Here is a 27,025-nt window from a genome sequence, read left to right as displayed (position 1 = left end):
TACCAGAATAATCAATTAAATAATCCTCATTTGGATGAATAGTCATAGACCATAGTTCAAAAGCCTTCGTCGAAGCCAGTATTATATTATCTGTGATCCAAACCAAACTCGACCTACGCTGTACGCATAACACAAAACAATTAATATTATTTCACTATAAAAATAATGAAATAAATGGTAAGTAAGTAAACAATAATAATAAACAGTTAATAATTTTCCTTCTCTACCCGGTAAACGACAGTTTGCGGGCAGCCGCAGCTAATTCCACACCGAGTCCAGTCAACGGGGCTTTAATAAGAATTTGATTTACAGCTACAAAACTTATTAAAACCCTTTAAGGCTTTTGAATATCACTCGTATGGGAGTTGAAGATATTATAGCTGTTAATTGAAAAAACGGGAGCGGCGAGCGCGACGCGCGTCCGTAAATCAGGCTTAGTACTAAAATTATGTGTTGATTTAACTCGCCTTCACTGATAACATCGAATTATGCACTGGAATACTAAACATTCATATATTAGGTATTATAAGCTTTTTTGAAGAACATTTTCTTGTGTGCTTTTTATGTAGGTACTTACCTGGATGAATATCCTATTTGGATAGAATGTTGTAAATTGAAATGGATATTGATTGAGTATTATATATATAAATAGGTATTAAATAAGCTTTTATCGCATTTTAGATACTTAGAAAGGGATTAAAATGCTGGGTTTGCTAGGAAAGTTCCGCATAAAACACATGGCATTCAGTTGTATAGGTACGTACATGCTTAACCCTTATTTAATAAATGTTTACCTATGCGCATCAAAACTCAAAAGCCTGCTTTTTTTTCAGTGGCAAAGTCACAAACAACATGCAGTTGACTATGAGTCAATTATAATAATGAAACGTGAACTAAATCGTCGCTAAACGCAGCTTTACCGCATATGTCAGTGTTGTTTGGTTCGTCCCCGTCCCCGTCCCGGGGGACATCGCATTAGAAACAATAACAGGACAATAGCAAGCGTCGCTAACAAGTCCCGAGCGGGGGATAGGGACATTTATCGGCCAAGGGTGTTTATTACCGCTTTATTTGCGTGTAATGTGATAGTTGATAATAGTTTTGTAAGAGCGTCACTATCAAATCATTATTTAAGCTTTAAATTATACCATTATTGGTCGAAATTTTATTAAATAATTACTATAGTATATAGTTATCTATACTCTCAATTAATTATAACCATTTGCCCTAGTAATTGTTTATGTGCATGTATGGAATATGGATGTTATAAAATGTTTGGAGTTAAATATGTGGTTTATTTTTTACTCACATATAGCATTTGTATAATTAAGACACATAGAAAGACTTCGTGAACTAGGTACATATGAACGTTCGAACATGATTCGTTATCAAAAACTGTTAAATAAGTATGTATCTGAGCATCCAATTGATATAACGCCCTGAAAAAAATTGGCATTTATGATAAACATAGATATTTAAATGGAGATACACAATGGGCATTCATAAAAATCCCTTAAAAAGCTACAATCGAGAGTCGTGGGTAGAATAGTAAAGGGTGCGAGAGGGCGGCGAGCGGGGCCGGCGAGCGGGGCCGGGTAATCCCATTGTGCTAATAGTCTTAGCCGCACAAAGACGGATCAAACGGAATCATTTGATGTGCCAAATGTCACTGAGAACTGCGTACGAAAGGATTCTGGTTCCAAATGCTACCACCGATTTAGTGCAATTACTTATCAATAACTAGGTTTTGTTCTAATTATAGCTGTATGTGATCATTCCAGGTTTAGATACTGCTACAGCTTATTATTATGTACCTATAACTGTTTTTAAGTGAAAGTCTCACCATAAATAATCGAACTATTTTGGAAATAGCAAGAACAAATGACAAAACAATCATTTAAACCTAGCTTATTATGTCCAGACTCTACCATAAAACTTATGAGAGCAGTAATATTATAATTAGTAACCCTATCCTGCTCTAGCATTAGCAGAAAATTATAGAAATACTCTAAACCTTGTAACAATTCAAAGTGCACGATCATTCATAAATGCGCTGCAATCATCTTCTCGCCAATTATACCAGACTCGTTGTCCACAAGTGTACAATAGACAATAGATACGCTCCTTTGCTCGTACTGATCAATATCAGCAATAGAATAATAAAATGTCTCCGTGTGCGGTAACCAAAATAATTGCTCACAATAACGCATCATGCGCACGAGCGAACCCGCGCTCGGATGCTAATCCAATCGAGAGGGTGTGACAATCGTTTGTGCTAATATTGTACTGTGTATTTATTCCGATTACAATGTATCGTGTACGGGCGAGGTCGGTAGAAAATAGAAATAAGAGAGTTGTAGTCCATTAGATCCATGTTTGTACATTGATCTAGCTAATGCGAAGCGAAATCCTAGCTCTTCTCCAATACAAGGAATAAGTATATTATAATTTGTAAGAAACAGTTATTTAGAAAGCAAAATTCAATTATATTCTTTATTAATTACTCCTTAGTTCCTATTACCAACATGGCCTGCTGTGTGCTCTATCATCCATCCTAATAACAACTTCTTTCGTAAATTATAAAAACGATTTCTACTACAGACGAGTAAGTTTATTATTGAATAATATTTCTAGTTCAATGGCCTATAATTAGTACACAATTTTCTCGTTGTGTAATTTGCGGATACCTGAAAATTGAAGAGGTGAAAAAGAAACGTGTGGGCGTGGGTATTTTGAACTTGGCGTTTCATTACAGTTTGTTTACCTACGCGTTTATATTTCCCGGAATATGAAAAATAAATATAATATTTATTAATATACTGGAAGCAATCAAGTAAGACTGTGAATAGTAATACTTTTATTTTTCATGTCTCAATCTGAAATAAATTTTAATGCTTAATCAGAGGGCGGCGAACTACAACGGGTGAAAAGTCTTAAATTCTGTTATACATACTATAAATTTTACATTGTACAAGCGATGCGATTGCAAAGCAAAGTGCATAGGAGTGTAAAAAAGACACGAGCAAAACTGAAGATCAGCGTAACGTAGTGCTAAAAATCGTATTGAGTAGTATTACCTACCAATATTGTATTTTCGAGTCATTTGATTTTGCTGGATACCCACAACTTCTCCAAAATCCTCACGAAATTGTTTTTTTGTCTATCTTTCACGTCGCAACATAAGTATCTCATTCCAAATGGAAATGTTCCTTGAGCATCGGGTAAAGCCGCGGGCGTACAGCAGTATCTTATAGTTGTTGATTATATTATTAAACTCGGCGCCAGCTGAGGTGACAAATGATTAAATGATATATTTTCATTACTCTGTGGCCAGACATTGAATTTGAATGATTGTCTTTTTGTCAAACTGATAATCCCCTTGTATTCATTAGGCTTTTTATTAATATCTTGTTCATTATTTAATGATATATTTCGATACTATTACCTAATACAAACGCTGCGTAACAATTGACTTCTTCAAAAGAAAAAAATGATTGATGATTCGTTAGGTATTATAATTATACGGCAAATTTATTTAATTGTAAATTTGTATGTGTATTTATAAACCATATTACGGCATTTGATTATGTTAATCTGACTTCTTTTTTATTGCTATTATAATATTTGGGTTACTAAGAAAAATGTTGGTAAAGTGCAAGAACTCAAGCGCTAGTGGGAAGTAGGAACAAGCTCTTAGGGAAAACTCTTATAATTAATTAATATTATATTATTGCCATATCAAGTATGATGATTTCAAGTAGGTACTTCTCGGAAAAAGGTGTGAGTGAGATTTGATGAGAATAGCAGTCATGGTCGTGCAGATAGAGAAAGGAGTGTTTTTTCTCTATTTGCATAATATAAGGTGTAATTACTTTTTTCAATGTACGGAATCCTAAAAATTTTAGTATTTTAATGGTGAATTAATAGTTAAATTAACACAACATAGGTTAAATTAACAACGAACGGGTTAAAAATACTTTTATTTTTGCTAATATTTCACAGATGCTTTTAAAAAAAAAATTTAAGTATATAAAATTATAAATATGTATAAGTAGAGATGGGACAGTGAATTCAAGAAAAATGCGAATGACGTCTCCGGTTAAAATTAGTTTTAAGCTACAGAAATTCAAATTAGAACAATATTATGCAAAACAGAAACCTTTAAGGTAAGTCCAATATGAAACAACGTGTACAGGCTAGCCATATCTCCTAGTTCTAGGTCAGGATAGAAATGGAATGTATGTATAGTTCATTAACAAGTACATGGGCTCTGGCGAGACCTCCGGCCCATCGTTATTCCGGCCTCGTGGGGCGATCCCGCGGACAAGGTCGCTTGATTGATAATACGATCCCCAAGGAGGGCTCACCTCGAGGAGGGATGCTGTGGGAAATATTATTCGCGATTTCTTGGGACTTTTGTAAAGAAGTAGATAGCTAGTTCATTTTTATAACTGGTGTAATACTAATACTCCAACCTATATCTAAGCCACTTCTGCTTTCTTCTGCCAAAATCTGGTAGCAATTACCAATAGCTTGAAGTGGCAGGTTGTAATCTAGGCTTTAATCTGTTATAAGAGAAAATTTAACTCATATACAAATAAGCTACGTAGGTAGTGAAACTCTCTTTCTTTTTGTGATCTCTAGTTTGGTACAAAATGTTTAGTGATACACATTATTACTGGCAGGTATGCATTGTTCATATTACTGTAGAGCTATCGGTTACGCCTTTACCAGTGGCATCGGTAACGACAAACAGACCCAGAATAATATTATTGTGGATATGCTCTACATAATATTCATTATATTTTATTAACAATCCCAGGTATATCTTGTCAAGATATCCACCCGAGTGCAGGACCCGCTAAACACGGGCGGCTAACTGAATTTGCTCCTGTTTTGATACACGCCACGTTCGCAGCCGAGGATTTTTCCTTTATTTGCTCACTTTGCGCAATTTACACGGTTTACATAAATACATACAAATAATCTATCTCTAGAGAATGTTGTGTTGTAATAGGAAATTATCTTGTAATATTTTTCTTTGTTTTGTAAATTTAAACATATATTTTTTGTGTTGGGTCTATTATTGGTATTGGCTATAATTACTTGTCGTAATAAATGCGTCCATGCGATAGAAAATTAATTACAATGTATTTCCTTATTGTGTTATTCGTATCAGTTTCCATAGGCGTATTTTTTTTAAGTTTTGTTTTCAGGTATTCCTGTTAATAGGTTTTTAATTGTCTAATATCTATTATCTAGTCTATAGTAGTGGGCTTGATCAGTAGGTTCTACAGTAAAAAAATCTTACAAATTTTGTATGATTTCAGATACAATGCAAAAAGATGTTGGCTGATTATATTATAAGGGTCTTTATTACCGCCAATTACGTAATTGTTGACGGAATATTATCCCAACTAGCGCTTTTTCATTAGGTGCATTCAGTCAGAGATTTGTTAATGTTTATCGACAACAGAGATAAATGTTCGTAATATTGCTGATAAGTCATCGGTACACCTGTCCACAAATGTATACAAACCGCAGATCTAGATAGATTGCCGTAATTATGCCGATACGTTGTGTTGGGCAATATGCTAGGGCGGCGGCGCACGGGGCAACTGGACGATGCTGCTTATGTCGTAAAAATAATACGAAAAGTAATATGTGAACTACGACATTATATTTATGGACAAATTGAAAATGAGCTCACTATAGATTTTCTAAATAAAATTTAGAGATAGATTTTAGCAAACATAGAAAATATGTTTCAAAGTACGCATGACTCTAGAATACATATTCTGTGGTACTAGCAAAGATAATATAAAACTATAACTTCTACACTGTCTTTCATGCATAGTCTTTATGATTGGAATATGCAAACATTACCCATGAAAGCCTACGCAGCGCAACCGCCGTGTTCTCGTTAACGAGCTGCCTAACTTGATTCATTCAGATAGTTATCTACGTTCGGGTGGTATTGACCCCGCGCCCCGGCTAACTAACCGCGAATTTGACGACCCTCCGTCTCCCTCTGGCGCACCGGCGGAGACAGAGACGCCGCGCCGTTCTGTAAGTAGACCGTCTGTTAAGATTAGCGTAGTTACAGATTCGTCGGTTAATTTTGGTTGTGGCGCGTCACTAGTCACTACAAATGCAGGAATATAGTTTGTGAGCGATTTAGAGAAATAGATTACAATGCCTATTACATCTGACGTCAAGTTAATGAATAATGCTTTCATAATGGATAAGATTCAATTTGCATAGAAATATTATGATGAATAGTGCAAATGCTTACGTATAACGTAATATTGCGTATTGCACATAAGATTGCGACTTATCTGGAAGACGCTGGACGCACGTATAATACACGCACTGGTTTTCAGTTTTCACCTTAAACTAACTACTTAACATAAAAAAGGAAAACTAGTAACTAAACGTACCTAATTATATTCTATGGCAGGTATTGTAAACTCTAATAGGAATTTGTGTTACCTGAACAAGACGGTGATGGAATAACGAACTACGAATGGCTTAGAGTGGTCTAGTCAGATTATTTTTAGCATTTGGTATTCTTTCACATAAATTACACGAATATATTATTATGTGCCCCTCTATGTTATAGTTTTATCTTAATGTGTTTATTTACGATTTTAAAAACATTGTTTGCTGTGTAGGCAAAGAAATAACTTGTTGTGCAAAACATAAAACATGCATGTTCCGCTTTAGAATTCTATTTTATTCGATTATTTTTTATTGCATTCAGTGAAACAGTTGCATCGCAGTGGAATTATTAGTTAGGATGTAAACATAATATTATGATTTTTTCTAGAATAAGTTGATAAAATATATCCGTTATTAGTAGATAAATGTTCCCAGTACGACGTCAAATTTACTCCTTTGACAGTAAAGCACGGTCGCTCAAGCAAAAAAAATACAAGTTGATAAAGGAGTCGAAAACAACGACACCAATTGAAAGGCAAATCAGCCGGCCGTAAAAACGGAGGGGACGGACGTAATTAGAATTTCAAATGGAAATTTGCGATGAAAAATCGATCCTTCCGGCCAATCCGCGCCCTTCCGAGATCTCCGGGATACCCGCTGCCGGGACGCATAGCCGGCGCCGGCGCGCGGCGCGACAACCGATCGGCGTAATTATACAGCCCGCTTCTTACCTCTTGTACCTTGCAACCCTTATAAGTAGATAGTTTTTTATCTTCGGACACTGAAATGGAGAAAGGTGTGGTTAGCAAAGAAGCTGTAACTAGCATCACAAAAATATTTATTCAGGAAAAATATTAAGAAAGATTTCAGATTTCAGATTTCCCTAGTTTAGTATTGTTTACCAATTACCGTTGAGAGCGTGTAAGTACGTTAGTTATATTTCTATACTTTTTTTCAAACCATTACAATATCACTATGTCCGGTCACGATACTGTCCAACACCTGTAGGTATAAAAAGAATTATTTTTAGATTTAGGTACTTATTTATTTATTATATTCGATAGTAGTAGGTGCAGAGCTCTTAGTAGGTAATTGCTAATGAAAATATATAATCCTTGTAATTTATCCATACAAGTTATTTTCATATAAAAAAACGAATAAAATGAAATCCTGATTATATAAGTCAGTAAAGTTACATGAACGAAGCGATCTTTCAGATAAAAAAGCAATTATTAGCTTAATTAATCTGTTTCTACAAAAATAACATGATTTTGAGATACCTACCTATAATTAATAAAAAATAAGTATGGTTTCGAGGTCAGTAAATTAAGTTTTTATATACCTTTTATTGTCTTTACATTCAGAATTTCCATAATTATACATATATTTCTGATAAAAACACGGTGTTTTGAGAATATTTCTTTTCCGGAAGTTATATTAAAGCTCTTTAAATAGCCATTCGACTATACAGGTACAACATAGGAAAAATAGAAAAACTATCTTACGCTCTCGATAAGACTTGACGTCACCAATTATCTCACAAGGTCACAAGGGTTGAACAAAAGGCATTCGAGCGAAGTGTTACAAAAAGCTCAAATCTGCGATGTTCGTAAAGCCCGTAATCCAAAATTATAGTCTCGAATGAAGGACCATCGAGCGACAAGCGCGCTGATTGCGCTAAGCCTCTCATTACTGAGTCTATCTGTGACTATATATAGATAGATTGTACCTAACTCGATGTTCGACCCTTTGCAGGGGTCGCCGATAGCAGCGGAAAGCTCGTAATTCCGTGAAAACAATTGTGTGCACCAGTGTTTAGCGTTAGATGAATTACGAGTTACCATTTGTGTTCCAATTGTTAGCAGATTTTAGATAGAGCTGTAGGTGCAGAATTGTATAAAATAAAGTATTTATTTAGTAGATACCTAATATTAGTTAGTAGCATAGCATAGGTAGGTATGCTACTTAGGTAGGATGCTTTATTCCTTAATTAATTATTGTTTTTCTATATTTAGAGCTTTACATTATCAAACTCGCCGAAATTGCATATTTCATAAGCAAGTTGGTCGTACAGTTATATTATTACCTATAGCGATAATATAGAAGTTCTAAGTGGGGTTGCTTTCATACCTATTAATAAAACATTAAATAACCTTTGAATTCAAATAATTAGCTAAATATTGGCATCCTTTAAATGTTAAATTACACTGAATCCTTCGGATATCTTTAAAACCATTATATACATATTAAACTTATAGAATACATTTTGAACATCAATAAATATAGAAAACATACGCCTTATATTATTTCATCCCCAATTCCCCAAATCAAGTTCCTTTAAAAACAAACAAGAACACAACATTAACCTTGTAGCTTGCAGCTGGCGCAAATCGCTGCAGGATTGGACGAACCACGAGTAAACCACTAGTGTTGTGAGACATTGAGGGTTGCCCTATACAATAATACTGTAGGTATACACACGAGCAATGAGCATACTGTATACACACGAGACATACATACGAGCGTTTCTACGAACTTTTGCTACACTATAGGTAATGTTTCCGTTCGACTGTTTGACTCGCCGATGATAATATAATATGACGTTTTTGAACCGTTATTCAATTAAAATTTTCAAGTTTTTATGTTTATTCCAGTCTTTTATAGTGTTATGAAATTTAGAAGTCCTAAAATGATCGCCAAAGAGTACCTAATAAGAGCGGCAAATGTAGCCTAGGTAATAGCTTTAGCTCTCTTTAGATATTTAAGCGAATATTTTCCAATGACGTATTGGTATGATTGAATTAAATATTTGCCAACGGAATTTTATAGAGACTACCTAGAGCTTTTCAAAGCTCACATAGAGCATGTTTCAACATATTTGCGGAATATTAAATAGATATTAAAGTTTTCACGTCATATTAAGACATAGAAGGTTTAGAATTTAGATGATCTTTCGGTGGAATTTAACGGCTATTCACATAAGATGTTGTTTTAGGCTAAAGGTAGGTCAATTATATTATCTAGGAAAGCTGGTGTTTGGGTTTTGGAAAACCATTTTGTTTACTTCGACAATCGCAATTTCAATTTAATATAATTTAGTAAATTCCTAAATTCCACAATTCCTTATACAGCGGAAAGGCACAGAAGTAAATTAGGACAGCACGACAAAAGCTGCCACCGATTACACTATTTCTTATAGACTTACGCGACCATAGCGGGGCCATAACCGTAATCGCGCTGCATACAAAAAAAATATAGAGATCCATTTCGATTTATCCACATCAGAGTCCCCGGTATGATTACAGCAGCGGACACATCGGTGCGTACATACGAACGGACACGCCCGCCGCGGCCGACCAATGGCAGGCCGGCCCGCGCAGAAGGCCCGCACGGGGGCCCGCTTGGCGCCGCCTCGCCAACTTAGTTTGGACTTAACAGTTGCCGCGAGTGGTCGCCCCCACCGCGAGTGTACGATGTGTGTATGAGACCTGCGTGTGCTTTTGTTTTGTGCCAGAAGATTAGTGTCGCCTGTCGCACAGACATGAAGGTAAGGTCTTATGGGAGATTCCATGGCATTCGCAAAAAGCACAGTTTTGGCACTCTGTATTCGATGATTCGTGTGCTTATTAGGATGGCAAACAATTGTCATTTGCAATAATTAGATTTGGCACAGGAATACACCATAAATAGCAATTTAGGGTTCAAGTTTGATCCCTAAAACCTGATCACGCGATCAATTTTAGGCCAATCATAATCAGTACCTAGTACCTACTAAAGAACAGCACTTACAACGTAACATTTATCAGAATCTAATTGTACCTCCAGCTTTCAATGTGAAAATTGATGTAAAGTAAAATTGAAAATCCATTTTAATTATTATTTAAACTTAAACTATAGGTATTGCTATTTAATCCAATGGGAAAGAAAGGATCTAAAAAGTAGGTGTAGGTACGAACTATAATACTGCTTTTATTTCCTCTATTCTTCGTAATATCCAACCTGAAATAAATTCGTAATATCCAATTTATTTCAGGTTTAATAAATAAATTATGAGAAATAAAGGTACCTAATAAATAGGAATAGAAATGACCCAAAACTATAAATGCGCTGTTGTGCGTAGGTAACTATGATATAGGTATTATGTACCCTACCTTCAATATATTATATAGTTAAAAGCCAAAAATAAAAATAAAGATATTTTTTATTTTTGTCTCTTTTTGGCGTCTGGTATACCCTTACCTGATAGGTAAATATCATAAAAATATCTTTTATTATATATACCTTTTTCATAATTATGCATGTCTAGACACTTTTAATTAAATGCTAATAAACGAATTCAAACAAAATAATAAAATATACATTAAAATGACAAATTCAACAAAGTTATGACTGGAAATTTATTGTACAATATTTGAAGAATAATCAAATGACCGAGTTACCTAGTTGATAGAACTCGTGGACGCCAACGTAAAGATGTAGGTTTTTTGCGTCTCAAAGCTATAATTAAAATTATATGTATTCTGCGAATATTATTCACGAGTAAAATCAATTATCGATATTTATTTTGAAATATTTATACAAGAAGCTTCGTGGAAAACTATTTTTAGAGTCTGGAAATTGGAAGAGTTCTAGATCCGTGTCCGAGAACTCCACAAATAGGTAACTATGTTCAGGTGTGGGACCGACATAGAAATAGATCCTAGAACTTTAAGGGAAATACCCTGTAGTTCCCGATAAATTGCAATTTGTTGATTGTACGGAAATATTATAGATAGATTTTTAAATTATCTAGTGTTAAGCACTACACTACATAAAAATAGATTGAGAAAAGCGAAAAAGTAAAAATAAATCGCTTTATCTACTGAGCTTTTAAAAAGGAAATGTCTATCCTGCGTGTAGCATGCTAATGCATTGCATATTTGTTTTTAAAACTGCATTTATAATACCCAAACATGTTTGGGATGTAGTATGGGTTGTTAACCAGTCGGACTGAGGCTATAGGCTATACAGTCGTATTGCTCACGAAGCAGTTGCGTCCGTCGGCAGGTCTGAGGGCTAAATTTAGTCGCATTTGAATTTCAAATCTGACGCGGATTGGGCCGCGGCCCGCGCTCCGCTCGCACTCAAACATTTCACGTTAATTAACTCTTAATTGCTGTTAGAAAAATTACAACTTTATAGCTTGAAATTGCAAATTATTGAAAGTTCTGTCAGATGGTGGTAGTTGGTAAATGTTTAAATCAAGATATAAATCACAACACAATCAAAAGCTTTTGTCAATTTAAATAATATAAATTGTAGACAAGGATTTTATACTTAAGTAGAACAACAGGTTCACTGAGTTATTTTCCTATCATTTTTTATAAGATACATATTATCTAATTATAACATTAGATTGAACATCTAAATAAACAAAATTAAAAGTCGACAAATACAACACGATATTTATATACTAATAAACTTTCGACATTTGGACCGAAAACCGAAATTAATTCCAAACAAAATCCAAAGCGGGAACATCCATAAAGAATAAATTATGTATACAATTTAAGATGAAGTCAATCAAGCATTGATTTACAAAGTATGATGAAGAAGGCATGTTGCCGGCGCGGGCGCAGCCGCGGTCAGCTTATAACGACGCAAACATTGTAGTTTATGAGCGGTGAGATATCCGCACTGCCGATTGATTCTATCAAGTGTTTAGTTATAGTGAAAAACTGTAAAACTAAATTACTTGTTCTAAAATATTTTCTAATACCTACCATTATAAGCTATAGGACATGAGCATTTCTAAGTTAGTTGTGAGTAAACTCTAATAATTCATAGTTTTATCGTTGATAGAAAATTGGGATGAGATTTATAGAAAAACGCACGTTTGGCATTAAATTCATCATTATAGGTACTTAGCTGTCTAAGTACATTTCATTGGAATTCTTCAAGACACAACGGTATCGATAAGAAACTTTAGATGTTATAAGGACCTGAATGGAACATAATTTTGTTTATTTACCGCAAATAAAGCTTTTAATTAATGTAGTACTACTGTATGGGTATTGTAATATAGTGTTTTTAATGTTTGCTCTACATTTAAATTCATGCTCATAATTTTTATTTCAAGTAGAAAAAGGAGACTATAAAGTGCCTACTGGCGTATCAGTTACAATGCAGGTTTTTTAAGCATTGAAATTATAAATCAACGTCAAAGAATTATTGGTTAAACCGTCGGTTAGACCTCTTAAACCTAAATTAGAAAAATATGTGCCATCTAGTTATAGGTAATTATTTTTTTATAAAAACCATACAAATACCTACAGACTATAATGCAAAACATTTATTCTAAATTAAATGAGCGTTTAAATTATATTGAAGTTCAAGCGGTACAGAGATATTCCCAGCAGGTCTCCAATTTAGCAATGCCTAAATCCATCTAGGGTCAGGTTCAATGCCATTTACTATATAAATAAATTCAGGATGTCCTTCTAAATCTTAAATTATTTCAATTACCTAGGCATTGGGTGAATGTACTTATTTTAAGATTGACTTGTAAAATTTTTCAATCATTTTATATTCAATAACATAAATTAGGTATTTATATGAGGACATTAATGATAATATGATAAATTAAAATATATGTTTAAACTTTGTAAGTAAATTGTGAAAAAAAAAATTAAATAAATTGTCAATTAATTACTCTATGAAAATCCCAATATTGTTGTTTTTAGCTGCCTTTTTATACATCAAATATAATAAATTAACCACATTAACACACTTTAAAAATAACGTTATTAAAACTCTAGAGCAAAAATCATAGCAGAAAATGAATTAAAGAATAGATCAGAAGAAGTTTCTTAAAATATAGCTTTGATATAGCTACATATTGCAAATAGCATAATAAAGTCTTGCTATTTGAACTGTAAAATGTATTTTAAATTGAAATATTTTAGTAAAAGGTTGCAAGTTACAAAACACAAATAAACGTAGCTCATAATATGAAATCACTTGGAATTTTATAATTCACGTTATCTTAATATTATACATTTATTCAAAATAAAATATACTTTATCACTGTTTCCATTGACTAAATATTACATCTTTTGATGCGATACTCTAAGTTAATATTATTACAAAAAAGTCGTTGAGTAAATAGCAAGCTACGCGCTGCAGAGTGCAAGTTAAAGACATCAACGGGTGAGCGAGCTTCGTACGAGATTCTCAGCCTTTCAGCTAATTATGACAATGCGATGTGAAAATTAATTCAGCGGCAATCCTCAAAAGATCTGGGAAACGAGTTAATACTCGTAGTGTAGCTGTAGCGTTATTTTACAAGCATTTAAATAATAATATCGTTTGATACGGCCCGTTATATTGTTCATATTGCTGAGAATATTTATAACGAATTGAATACTTTATGCTTTTAAATCGCATTTTACTATTATAATTCAAGTCAGACTGAATTTTGAAATACTTTTCTACAACACAACGTTTGGAAATTGTTCAAAGATATATATAAAGTAAAAGTTAGACGATTCGTTTCGATGTAAATTAATGCACTAAAGGCATATAGATATAATTAATTTAAGAATAACCTTAAGAAATGTTTAAATAAAATTGTATCAATAGTAATAATTTCATCGGGACATGAATATTCCGGTGCGGCGAGTAACGTTCGAACATAATGATATCGGTAATCCAAAAGCAATGGAGGCGAGTGGGACACGAAATCGGATTATCGGGTGCAGTCGATAAATCGATGGCGTGTCGCCTGTCGTCGATTCGATACGATTCCCAAAGTTATTCGAGCGGGAGAGTTATGGCAGCGGCCGCTTTGCCGCTAACGCGTTGCCGGAGCCCTGCGGCGCTGCCACCGGCTCAAAGGCGATATTAATGATACGAATGTATCACTCTTCGAACGCAAATGTCTTCTTTGAGTATTGATCCTGATGGGTTAAGTCGGTGTCGCGACCTCTGCGCTTTGTTCCCCGCGCCGCGCTCGCCGCGCCCGCCGCACAAGCCATCCCCGACGCACACACCGCTCATACCGCATGCAAAACGAAAACAAATCGTTATATTCGGCTTATCACCTTGCAGTCCCAACCGTAACTTCTGCTAATTATTGACTTATTACGATATTTGTAACGTTTTATCGTAATATCGGATTGAATAAAACCGAATATTTAAATAAGTGATTCAACATAATATTATATACTTACCTATATCGCCGATCATGGGCAGGTGTTTTTAAAATTTAAAAAGTATCGTTTCTTACAACTTTGGCATTTGATAGGGACTTCCAAACTTAGTAAATATTTCTCAATAAATTAAAATTATTACACAATATCATTAACGTCAGAAAATTTTAGTAAATGTTTTATATTATTTTTAGGTTATATGCTGGGTGTTATAGTTTTTTTATATTATTTTGGTTATAAGTGTAAAGTTGTGTTATCGTTGGTACAAATAATAATAAATAAACAAAGTGCAGCGCGGGCGCATTGTGCCGCGTGACTAGCCGTTCCGATTGGGGTTCCGTACAACATTAATTAATGATGTTTACTATACTAAAATATTATTATGTTGCATGGAAAAACAAACTTTACATTTCCAAACAAAAAGATCTCTGGCAACGAGCCTTTTTTTATTTTAATCAATTTTGTTATAATAGTTTGGACCGGTAAAAATCCTATTTGAATTTTTCTATTATCAGCCTTTTAATATGTATTTAGGTATTGCAATTTAGCCGAGAGAGAACTCAATTAATCTTAAATATAAAATTGAAAATTTCCGCTTAGTCTCTAATTTGTCTCAATTCTGATATTAAATGTAAAATTTATTAAAGATTAATTGTGTAATGAATTCCGGCGTCACATGCGTAGGCGCCGTCTATCGAGCAGCGTGGTAATGAACTGGGAACAACGAGTACAAGGTGAAATAGGTTTCTTTATTTAAGAGAATTTAATTAAATTTGTTTATATCGAGCATTCTACGTTTAGACATTAACTGAACGGATTAATAAGGCGTTGTATTTCTTTAAATCGGATTCAACGATCTTATTTGCATCATCGGGGACATGTTAAAAAAAATTCTTCATAATATCTTAAATATTGTATATTTATTGGTTTATAATAAAGAAAAATAAAAAAATATGTGTAGTCAATAACTATAAAGAACCCACATTTTTCTCCTTAGCTTGTTCCACAGCCTCACTCGAGTGGAGATGAACTCAAATTGATTGTTCATCAAATATCCTTTTTTTAACGTTATTTAATCCTTCACTTAAAACATAACAATATTTGAGTCATATGCATGTGACGCCGGAATTCATTACGCAATTAATCTTTAATAAATTTTACATTTAATATCAGAATTGAGACAAATTAGAGACTAAGTGGAAATTTTCAATTTTATATTTAAGATTAATTGAGTTCTCTCTCGGCTAAATTGCAATTTCTCTCTCGGCTAAATTGCACTTATTTGGAATAAAATACAATCTTATTTTACGTTAGAAGTAACAATATAAATATATTACTAACATGCAAATAATTCTCAAATAAGTCTGTTTCTATTCCAAAAACTATAACAGCACTGAAATTATGTATTAAAATTCAAATTCTTGAAAGATGTGCCCTAATTAATATTTTGCATGAGTAAGGTTTCATCAATTTAATATCTATCCTTAAGAGATATTTATTTTTACATAATGTAACAATACTTCTTCACTACCACGCAAATCTAAATATAAAAATCATATCACCACAAAATAAAAGTGGCATATTTTAACAGGAAAGAGTCAGATTTACATCTGATTATTAACGTTTTGTTTCGGTGAAACCGTGGCTTTTACACATTGTAAGTTGGTACGAATCATCAAACATGATATTATGTATAAGATTAATATAAAAATAAGACTCGTGAGAAAGTCTAGATTTTAAGAAGTACATATATGAATTATCTTATTTCTTATATATAAAAATGAATCGCAAAATGTGTTGGTAAGCGCATAACTCGAGAACGGCTGAACCGATTTCGATAATTCTTTTTTTATTATATTCCTTGAAGTACGAGGATGGTTTTTATGTAGAGAAAACATATGTACCACGGGCGAAGCCGGGGCGGACCGCTAGTCTTATATATAAAAATGAATCCCAAAATGTGTTGGTAAGCGCATAACTTGAGAACGGCTGAACCGATTTCGTTCATTCTTTTTTTATTATATTCCTTGAAGTACGAGGATGGTTCTTATGTAGAGAAAACGTAAATATGTACCACGGGCGAAGCCGGGGCGGACTGCTAGTTATATATAAAAATGAATCGCAAAATGTGTTGGTAAGCGCATAACTCGAGAACGGGTGGACCGATTTCGATAATTCTTTTTTTATTATATTCCTTGAAGTACCAGGATGGTTCTTATGTAGAGAAAACATAAATATGTACCACGGGCGAAGCTGGGGCGGACCGCTAGTATTTCATATAAATGTGGATTTAAAACTTCATTTCAAGAACTTAATCATCCGTTTTTGCACAAAATAACTATGTTAAACAATAATTTTCGTGTTTCTTCAACTAATTATTTTTCGTAGCTTTTCTACAAATAATATTTATGTTTGTTATTTCAAGTAATTTTTGAATTCACCTTACTTAATTTAACCTAGCGCCATCGACCATAATTTAAATTTACTTCTTTTCCCTACAACTTGGCTGTTCCTTCTTATTTTTTCCTAACACCAAGAGCATAATTTAGTAAAATTGATAGCCCCGTATCGTTCACCCGTGGCCAACTGTTTATACTCCTTGTGTCAGAGACGGATGGACCTAACGCTCGCGCTTTGTTGGCAACTCTACTGATTTATGCCTCCTAGTGATGTACCAGTATAACGTCATCGAAATATGGTTCATAAATAAACGTTTAAAATTGTGCATAAGTTTAGTGGTAGATTTAATTTTGACTAGATGTACTGTGTCTCTTTTTTTGTAAATGTAGTTATTTTTCGATTATTGGCAACTGGATTTTCTTTGACGATTATAGATTGCAACAAGGGCATCATATTTGTTGGAAATTTTTCAGGAAAAAACAAACGATGTTCAATATATTTAAAAAAAATACAATGCAAAGAATTTGAACTATAACTTAAAACTCCTTAAGTGTAAGTAAAAAATATTAGAACTAACAACACGAAGGCACTATCACTAGAGGTCCATCCAAACAGATGCGTTTAGAGGTCGCTACTCGCTAGTGACAGACAGACAAAGGATCAAAAAACCCTCACTCCAAAGAAAACATATTTCACCCACGCCTCGTGACGGCTAAAGGGTTGGATATGATTTTTATTAATTGTGTTGAACATCAAAGTTTATTGAAGGCACATCGCAGGAGTCACAATAATAAGGCTAATAAGGAAACCAGTATTGTTGCGTATTGTGAGAAACGATCCAATATTTCGTGTCTGATACCGTTCAATGCTCGTTACGAGTACATCAAAGTTTGATTTGTTTAGAATCATAGGTACTATATTACATGTTTGCGGTTTCTTTTTACATTTCTCAGTTTTTTTCTTGCTTCTTATAAGGTACCTAAATACTTAGGATGATGATATTGTCTAGTGCCTAAGAAATTACTGCTCTGCATTGAATAAAAACTATTCGTTAAAGTTATTAAGTTCCTCTTAAAAATCTACTGAATTATCATTGTTGTTATAAGTAATATCCCAGATTAATATTACATTATTTTAATAATGTTGGTAATAACAAAGATTTTTTAATTCGTAGATACCATGTGGATAGCCATCGAATTCGGTGAGATCTAAAAGATCGTTACATCGCATTACCATAATACATAACAGGCATTTATCAGGGGGCCAACATTTTTCATTACGGAATTATTATTAGAGGTTCAAACTACAAGGTGTAACTTACAAATGGGAGGCACACAATGCAAGCCGTATATCATCCGATCCACACTTCTGGAGTTAGGGCCGAGCACCACTGACGCGCTATTAAACACACGGATTTATTTTAAAACAAATGACAAACAAAGTATTGATACAACAACAATTTTTTGGTAAAAATTGTCGTATGATATTTTTGAAAACGATTCCTGTTTTGGTTTTGCAAAAGGAATAATGGTTAATCATGGTTTAGTATTGGGTAATACGGATGATAGAAAAAAATACATAACAAATTTTAGTAAAATAATGAAATCTAAAAATAGACTGTTAAAGAATTGCCGTAGGGACATCATTTAATGAATTGTTGAAATCTAATAAAAATTAATATGTTTTGAAATAAAAAGTTACGACATAAAAGTGACCTATATCCACAGCCTTTATGTTTGCGTGCTCTACCATAAAACAGGGCCATAAATCGCCACTTTCTGTACTAATTACTATTTGAAACAGTCAAATCAAAGCTCCACTCGAGTTTGTAAAGACAAGTCATAAAACCCCTCTACCAAATAACACCAGAGCAAGTTTTATAGCGCTATAATAGCCCCCGAACAAGGCAGCGGTCAGAAATGCGCTCAATAGGGAATCATTTGGAAGGATTATGCGTGTCCTCCGAGTAATTTATCAATTTGTGTCTTCGCCGTGTTTTTCATGTTTATCGGCTCGGTGAGGCTGCGGCGCTTCATATATATCGACAATCGTAATCCTGTAATTAATGGCGACAAACTTTTTGTAAAAGACGCACATACTATGTATTTTTAGTCCGCCTTTAAGCGTTTTGCTCGACGTTCAATTATGTTTTTTCTATTCGCATTGTAACGAGTTCATTATTGCCCATTGGTGTTTATTGACAGCGTCATGTATCAGTATAAGGGTGCACTCACACACATCAGTCACCGTCAAGTCACCGATGACTGATCGGTGACGGTTTGTGTACGTATCCACAAACACCAGTCACCGTCATGTTGTCCGTCAGTCACGTCGCCGGTTTGACTGAATCATTGAACACATACATCAGGTTAGTCAGTGATTAGACGTGTGTCACGCTAGAGAACATGTAGCAATTATTGACGGTAGCACGACGCTGACTGAACTGAGACGTGACGGCACCGGGTGAGTGGGGATAAAAGTATGATACATGTATGGAAAGATTATTTGACGTGCCTGACCGGTGACGTCACTGATAGATTTCGTGCCGGCGACTGTCGTGTGGGAACAGAGTCATACTAGAACTATTGATACATATTTTTTTTTAATCCTGTCCGGTGACGTGCCGTGACGGTGACTGATGTGTGTGAGTGCACCCTAAGTATGTTATTGATATCTAAAAGCTATGTTTGTATTATATTCTACTTACCTACTATTATTTATGGCCGTTGCCTTGCCAAGAAAATAATAATTGTTTGTTCCTGCTCATAAAGCATTGTGGTTTGGTATTTTAATTGTTTATGTTAAATATTTGTTGGTATGTTGTTTTTCGCTTTATTTGTAATCATTAGATAACGAGTCCTAGCAGACTTGCCGGGCGGCTTGCAGTTCCAAAGAGAGTTCCAAAGAGAGAAAAAAATATCGATCCCATAAAAATATCCCAAATCAAAACTATTACAACACAAAAAAAATAGAAAAATAAACACATCAATGTGTTCAAAAGGCCCGTATAATTGAGGTAAATAGTTTCATATCATTTAGAAACAAAGAATGTAGGTCGCGCCTCGAAAAGTCAGTGGGAAACACAAACTACGGCCTTCTGACATCTTTATTACTACGTCTAAATTTAGTTTCAAAATAACGTATCTCCATACGTAGACCAATCAATTAACGACCTTACCTATTAAAGGCAGAGTCACATTTTCTCTGCTACCACAGGTGTGTACTCAGTGAGACAGTATAGGTAGTCACTTGTGTCAATTATTTCAGTTTTTAAAATGAACACAACTTTGTAAAGTAAACACGTCTTTATTCCAGTCAAGTAAAATTCATATTCATATACAGACCATCTTCTCTCATTGAGCATTGATCAAACAATATTTTGTGTAAATAATGGCTGTTATTTTGAAAATTCGGCTAAGCAAGAACAAATACAGCGGCTTCTGAACACAGTTGTCGGCGGGCTTCAAATGCGTACGTCAATATGTAACGATGTGTTTATTTTATTTTCCTGTTACTATTTCTATTTTCCCTATGATATCGATAATAATTTACTCTAGAATTACAAATCTCTAGAAATCTTCCGTTACGGCTAATTGTAATAGGATTCGCAAATAGCAAAGAATTGCTCATCATTATAGGCGCAATGTTCTTGTAGCAATGGATATGAGAGCGATGAAGTGGACTGGTATATCTGCAACTTTTGACCTAAGTATTGCTAATTCAAGATTACCCTTTAGTCAAATCCTAGTTACCTATGTATACCACCGTGCTGTTTGTGAAAAAACAAGACTCAACCATATCTTACCCTATATTTACAGTGTTTGAGGAGTTTGTCCATCTCAAGGATATCCTGAAAGAGCGGCATAGTGGTGTGCCGCAATGAATCATGTCGATAGGTACTGTAGTGTAACTGCATTATCGCCTCGTGTGTCTGCGCACATTAAAGCAATCATTAATTTTATAACGCTCGTACCGACCACCGGGCCGGGATTCCCTTATTCTGAGAAGAATCACGAAACAGCGGGGCGTTGGACCGGTTGTAGCAAACAATACTTTAGGTATGTTTGCGTAGACAATGGGTGGTATTTATGTACAAATGGCGCGCGGTGGGGAGGGGGAGGGGGGGAAGCACGAGCGGCGCCCCGCAGCGAGTGACACCGATACGAGAAGTGTTTATCGACATCGATTAGTCGATGAATATGTTCTAGGCTTTCAGAGGTTAGATGAATTTGACCTATGAGTGGAACGGTTTTTTTTAATTTTGGAAAATGTTGAGTTGAGTTTAAGAAACCCATGTAAGTCCTCAATTAAATGATCTGAGTAACATGCAACGTGATGAACGTATTCGTTATCTGCATTTATTTATTACAAACTAATTATAATAAATTTCTCGTATTAGAACTATAAATAATTGATAAAGAATAATCGAGTTATCCATATTACGAACTAGCTTTCCGCCCTTGGCTTCGCCCGCGCAGTCAAAGAAAACCCCGCATAGTTCCCGTTCCCGTGGGATTTCCGTAATAAAACCTATCCTATGTTCCGGGGTAAAAAGTAGCCTATGTCCTTTCTCGGGTATCAAAATATCTCTATACCAAATTTCATGCAAATTGGTTCAGTAGTTAAGGCGTGATTGAGTAAATTAATTGCTCATATTATAACAGCTTACTTTACATGTTCGATATACACATAAGTTAGATACTTGGTGGTGTAAGTTGAGGTGCTTCAAAGGGCAATATTATCGATAAGTGTCAACGCATCACTAGGCGCCGCTGATCGCCTCACACCTGCGCGCTCGCATTTTCGCGATCCATATCGTCATTATTAGTAACAAACTTTAATTACCCGCCATCTCGGCTAATGGTGGCCATAAATATTTTAAGATTATGATGTTTGAGGTGTTTACGTTTTAATGCTGTTACAAGAATCAGATTTTATAAAAATAAATATTGTATTTTAATGTTCGAAGGTAGTCAAAGGTGTATGTCATATACTCCTTTTGGAAATAATAATTTATGGATCCAACTGGCGATATCGCGTCACATTCAATATTTGTGATATTTCTACATTATAGAATCTAGAAGAATGCTTCACGTCATATCTGCAGTTACAGGATATTACTAATATTTAGGTATTATTTTTTAACCAATAATTCGGGTGGATGTGAAGATAATCAGAAATTGTATGTTTTGATCATATATTTGAAAATTAGTCCACCAGTTACCGTAATACCTTGTAACATTACTCATCTGTCTCCATCAGTTAGTACATCTAGAGATGTAGGAGAGGTATTTTAACAACAGGACAATATTAAAGTTCCAAAATGCTTTATGTATAAAGATTGTGAACGACGTGTGACGTGTGACGTGAAACGCATCTGTCCTGCGGCCAATGATGCTGCAATTGATGATTTTTCAAAACCAGGAAATATTCTTTAAAATATACCTTTATATGGATAAAAGTGAAGTTGAACTATGAAATCTAGGTACCAAAGCAAATATACTGAAAATCTAAAATAAAGCGAAAGGTTTGTAAGGAAGGCGAACCTAGTTTTTATTATAACAATCGATCGATATAAACATTCAAATAATCGTCACATTTAGCATTTGATTAACATAAGGTGTGGGTTGAATTAACAAGCAGTGGTGAAGACCTCGGACTCCAAATCGAAAAGTTGGAAGTTTGGGACCAAGGGAGCGTGCAGGAAATTAATTGATTTTTTAATTGATTTGCGCATGTTTAAATGCATCACCACTGCTTAAACCGTGAAGGAGAACATCGTGAGGAAACCGGTATGTCGGACAATCAAAAATTTTGACGACGTGTAAAATCTGCAATCCATCTTGGCCAGCGTAGTGGATTACGGCCTGATTCCTTACGAGAGGACCGTGTCCCAGCAGTGGATGATGGTGATTAAAATATGGCATCGAACGGTGTTAATCTTATGTTTTTACAAATAGGCCAGAGGACTAAAATGGTCGTATTGGCATCAATGATTGAGCACTGGTTGTGGTGCGTAGTGCGTATATCGCAGAGGCATGCCGTCACCGTGCGCCGCGATTCGTTCCAAGCTGAGCAGCCGAGCGGCGCCGGCTCACATACAACCTTATACAACATTTAATTAGTTTACAATTTTGTTTGAGAACGCTATGCGCGTTAAAGCGCCCGCCTAATTTACTACTTCCCAGCCGAACGCAATTAAAACCGAGGAACAGAACTAGCGTTATTAATATTTAGGAGCAACTGGCGCCTTCGGCTGTTAAGAAAAAAAGAAATTCGAAGTTTATACGTCAATAAGAGTTCGTAGGGCATTAACGTAAATAGCGTACGGGATTAATAGTTGGCACAAGGCTCGCCGCTCCTATTAGAGCGAGAGTTATTTGACAGTTGCGATGCGCCCGCGCGCGGCGCCCCCCCTCGCTCCCGCGCCCCCGCCCGCCCCGCGCCGCCCGCCTCACGCCTCGCCACTATTAGCTATAACCATATTCGTACGATCGTCTTGCTTTTAATGTTATGATCCATTCGATCCTCCAATTCTATATTGGATTGAATCAGCTTTGTCCGTTTTCAATATACTTTAAAATTTGATGGAGAGACCCTTTTTAAATCCATTTGATACTTAAGGAATAATGGTATGACTTAGCGGTGTTTTACCTATTTAAAAAAATGATAATGTAAAGGTAATTTAATAAATATTTACATATATGTATGATGTACCAGCATATTAACTTAATTTTCCTCTAAAAGCTTGTATTTTAAGGTGCAGTTGAACGGAATTTTATTTCCTTCCATTACTGATTTATTTACGTTTTAGTTATCATTAAATTAGCTCCCATATCGTTAGGTAATAAATTTATCAGGTTAAGTAAATGTTGGATAATTAAAAATTTACAAAAAAGTCGCAATTGTAGCTTGTAAAATCAATGTAAAAAGAAAAGTTTTAAAAAGCAAAACATCTCTGAATGTTTTATGCATCATAAAAATTACACAAAATATTTTTATTATTAGTTAATTGCTTCCGTGAGGTTTTCGAATTCTAAATAATTTATTTGCTGCTCACACTGTGATTTACTTTTTATCTCCCAGAAATGTCACTTTTTGTGTATTTAACTGTAATTATTTTGCTTCAGTATTCAACTACAAAAAGTTACATTCAAGTTATAGCGTAAATAAATGGAAATATCGTATCACGAACACGTCGTTATTACTTACGATAAACGTTTGTTTCAGCGTTGTTTTCATCTTGAAATTTTACTGCTTTTACGTTTTAATTTATCTATTTTTACCAACGTACTTTGAAAATGTAATTTTTTATAACTTGCTTACAAAACACACAGAGATTTTCATCTATATACCTACACTTACTTCGTTTGATATAAATTTGCTACCATCATCAGCTGTAAGCATTACATTCTTCATTAAATACTAATAGACCGGGAGATACTGACACAAAATTTCGAGTCATTTGTAACAGGATGGCGGTTCTACAGGGGTCTTAGTACGCAATGACAAAAAGAAAAACGATGGCGTGAACGCTGGTACCGGCGGCTTAGTCGCGTGGGCGTTAGTCGAACTCGTCGGAAAATAGTGAAAGTCAAACGATTTGTAACAGTATGGCACTTATTTTTCCTTTAAGTTTGAGGATCAACAAATATAAATACAAAATTTCAAAGATCTATGTGTTGGAAATCTTCACTTATATAAATTAATAATAAATTAAGTTTTCAAGTATGACAGCACTTTTCCCCCTACTAGAAGTATGGCAAATATAATAATGGTCACATTTTATCAAATACTCTCCAAAAATCCAAATGCAATACTGGTACAAAAAGTTTGGCGAAATAAAAATTTTTTGCAGATTTTCGACGGTATGGCGACCATTTGGAATCGTCCGAAAAGTATGGCATGGCGATTTTCGTAAATGGCTGCACGACGATAGTTACCTGTGCAAAAGTTAGCCTGGTACAAATGGTTGAATGATTGTTTTATTTAAATCAACACATTCGCATCGGTATGGCGGGCTGTAAGTCACACCGGAAAAGTATGGCATGACACTACCGCCTACTACTTTTTTATGGGCTATCGGTAAATTCTAAAATTTTTGTGTTACAAATCGTTTGACTTTCGCTATTTTTCCGACGAGTTCGACAAACGCCCACGCGACTAAGCCACCGGTACCAGCGTTCACACCATCATTTTTCTTTTTGTCATTGCGTACTAAGACCCCTGTAGAACCGCCATCCTTGTTAGAAATGACTCGAAATTTTGTGTCAGTATCTCCCGGTCTATAAGATATTATATTTAATTTACATTCTATTTCTAGTAAAAGCCTAAGGTCTCTAAAGCCTTCATTGTTTTCATTCAACGTACACAACTCATTAAAATATTAATCAGCTGTACCTTCACGAACTCTACAAAAAGCTCTATCATCTCCAAATAAGACAGAACATCCGCAAAAAAAACAATAAACAAACAAAATGTTTGTCCCAAAACAGAGCAGTTGGAACTTTGGAGAGTATAAGGTTTTTTGTTTCCCATATGCAATAAATAGGTTGTTCTCGACGGGGCGCGGGCTCAGCGCGGGCACAGCTCGGGACACGGGCTCTAATTGTCGGTAATTACCGCTGCGCCGACGCCGACCGACCGGCCGACGGATCTTTATTGGCTGTTTATTACTTAATACCCTATGAAGCGGAGACCGTTCCCTGTTATGGAGTTCCGACTCTATTTTATATTCTAGTTGAGGTAATTAAAATATTTTGAGCTTTCTATCTTACGATTGGTAAACGAAACGTCGATTCCGTTATCCATGATAATATTGTAAATCAAAGTAATTAATAATTATGATTGTCTGGCCTGTCGACCGACCATGAAATGAATTAAACGTTACATTGTACGCCTAGAGTCAGACGCAAATACGGGAAACAAGGTCACTATTGGTTTAAGATAATACAATTATAATTTAGGCCATTTTTCTTTGATATACATTACGATAAAATCACTTCCAGGTTTTCTTTCATCAGGATTTTATTGATTGTCATAAGGTACTTTGAAAATATAAAAATAGCTTCGAGGAAAATGTACGTATCATTCTGAAATATAATTAAACTGTGTAGTTTGTTGTTTTAAGAAAAATAAATGTCTGTAAATATACTCTGCTGATGGAGATAATTTTAAATGTTCTTACCGTTGGGAATATTACTACATATAAAAGATTTCAAACTAATACACATAATACACAAGTACCTACGTATGCCGACGTTTTTGTTTGATGCTTTATCTGTTACAATCAGTGCGGGAACGTTATTTATCTTCCTCCCACTTGTCTTACTTTGAACAACTTTACTTTGTATTGCTATTCTATAATCATTCCTTTTTTTCATTCTATAAGAAGGAACTTGAAACAAAAAGTTAAGGATGTGATGTTTAAATTAAAAATATGTGAAATTACTGGGTCCTTGGTAATTATGTTAACATAAAAAATTAAACATAATAACACAGCCTCATTTAAAGTTTAAACCTTGGACATAAACTATCAATCAATCCAATGACTTGTTATAATTTGTTGAAATTGTAATAAAATTAACGGAAGAAATTTCTTACTTCTCTTGTAAAAAGGTCAACGAAATAAATCTATGTCGTCTCCCAAGCTTTTATGGTTATAATACGAGTGTGTACAACTTTATGAAACAATGTTTATAGGGAAGGAATCGTTACAAGGGTATACAACTTCATCATACATTCCAGACATTCAGTTCTGAAGTCGACAAACGGGTGTGGGAGTATTTTTCTCGATAGGAAAATAAATTATGTATTACAGCAACAGCTCTATCACCAAAAAAATATTATAATGTTCGTTTTATCTCAAAATAACAATTTTAGCAGTTGGTTAAATATAGCGCTCCAATAAATGCTATAAAATATGAATCTGGGTAACTTTGTTTTAATTAACTGCGTTGCTCAAATGAGTTTTAGTTTATTGTTGAAAATTGTCC

At 34.6% G+C, this 27,025-nt stretch overlaps 1 protein-coding gene across 1 annotated transcript in view; it reads left to right on the top strand.

Annotated features, from left to right (window-relative positions):
* The first annotated feature begins 9,869 nt into the window (after positions 1 to 9,869).
* Awh (LIM/homeobox protein arrowhead) overlaps positions 9,870 to 27,025 on the top strand; it is a 39,219-nt gene continuing 22,063 nt past the window's right edge. Inside the window, exon 1 of the mRNA XM_090117433.1 lies at positions 9,870 to 9,988. Within this exon, the coding sequence (XP_089973559.1) occupies positions 9,923 to 9,988 (66 nt within the window). The 5' untranslated portion in view covers positions 9,870 to 9,922. The remainder of the gene's footprint in view (positions 9,989 to 27,025) is intronic.

Source organism: Colias eurytheme, chromosome 1 (genome assembly GCF_061535395.1).
Source record: "Colias eurytheme isolate Ceu_HAF_F1 chromosome 1, ilColEury1 Martin Lab GWU primary, whole genome shotgun sequence".
Lineage (NCBI taxonomy): Eukaryota > Metazoa > Arthropoda > Insecta > Lepidoptera > Pieridae > Colias > Colias eurytheme.
Note: the sequence above shows the minus strand (reverse complement) of the source record. Positions and strands in the feature narration are given on the sequence as shown.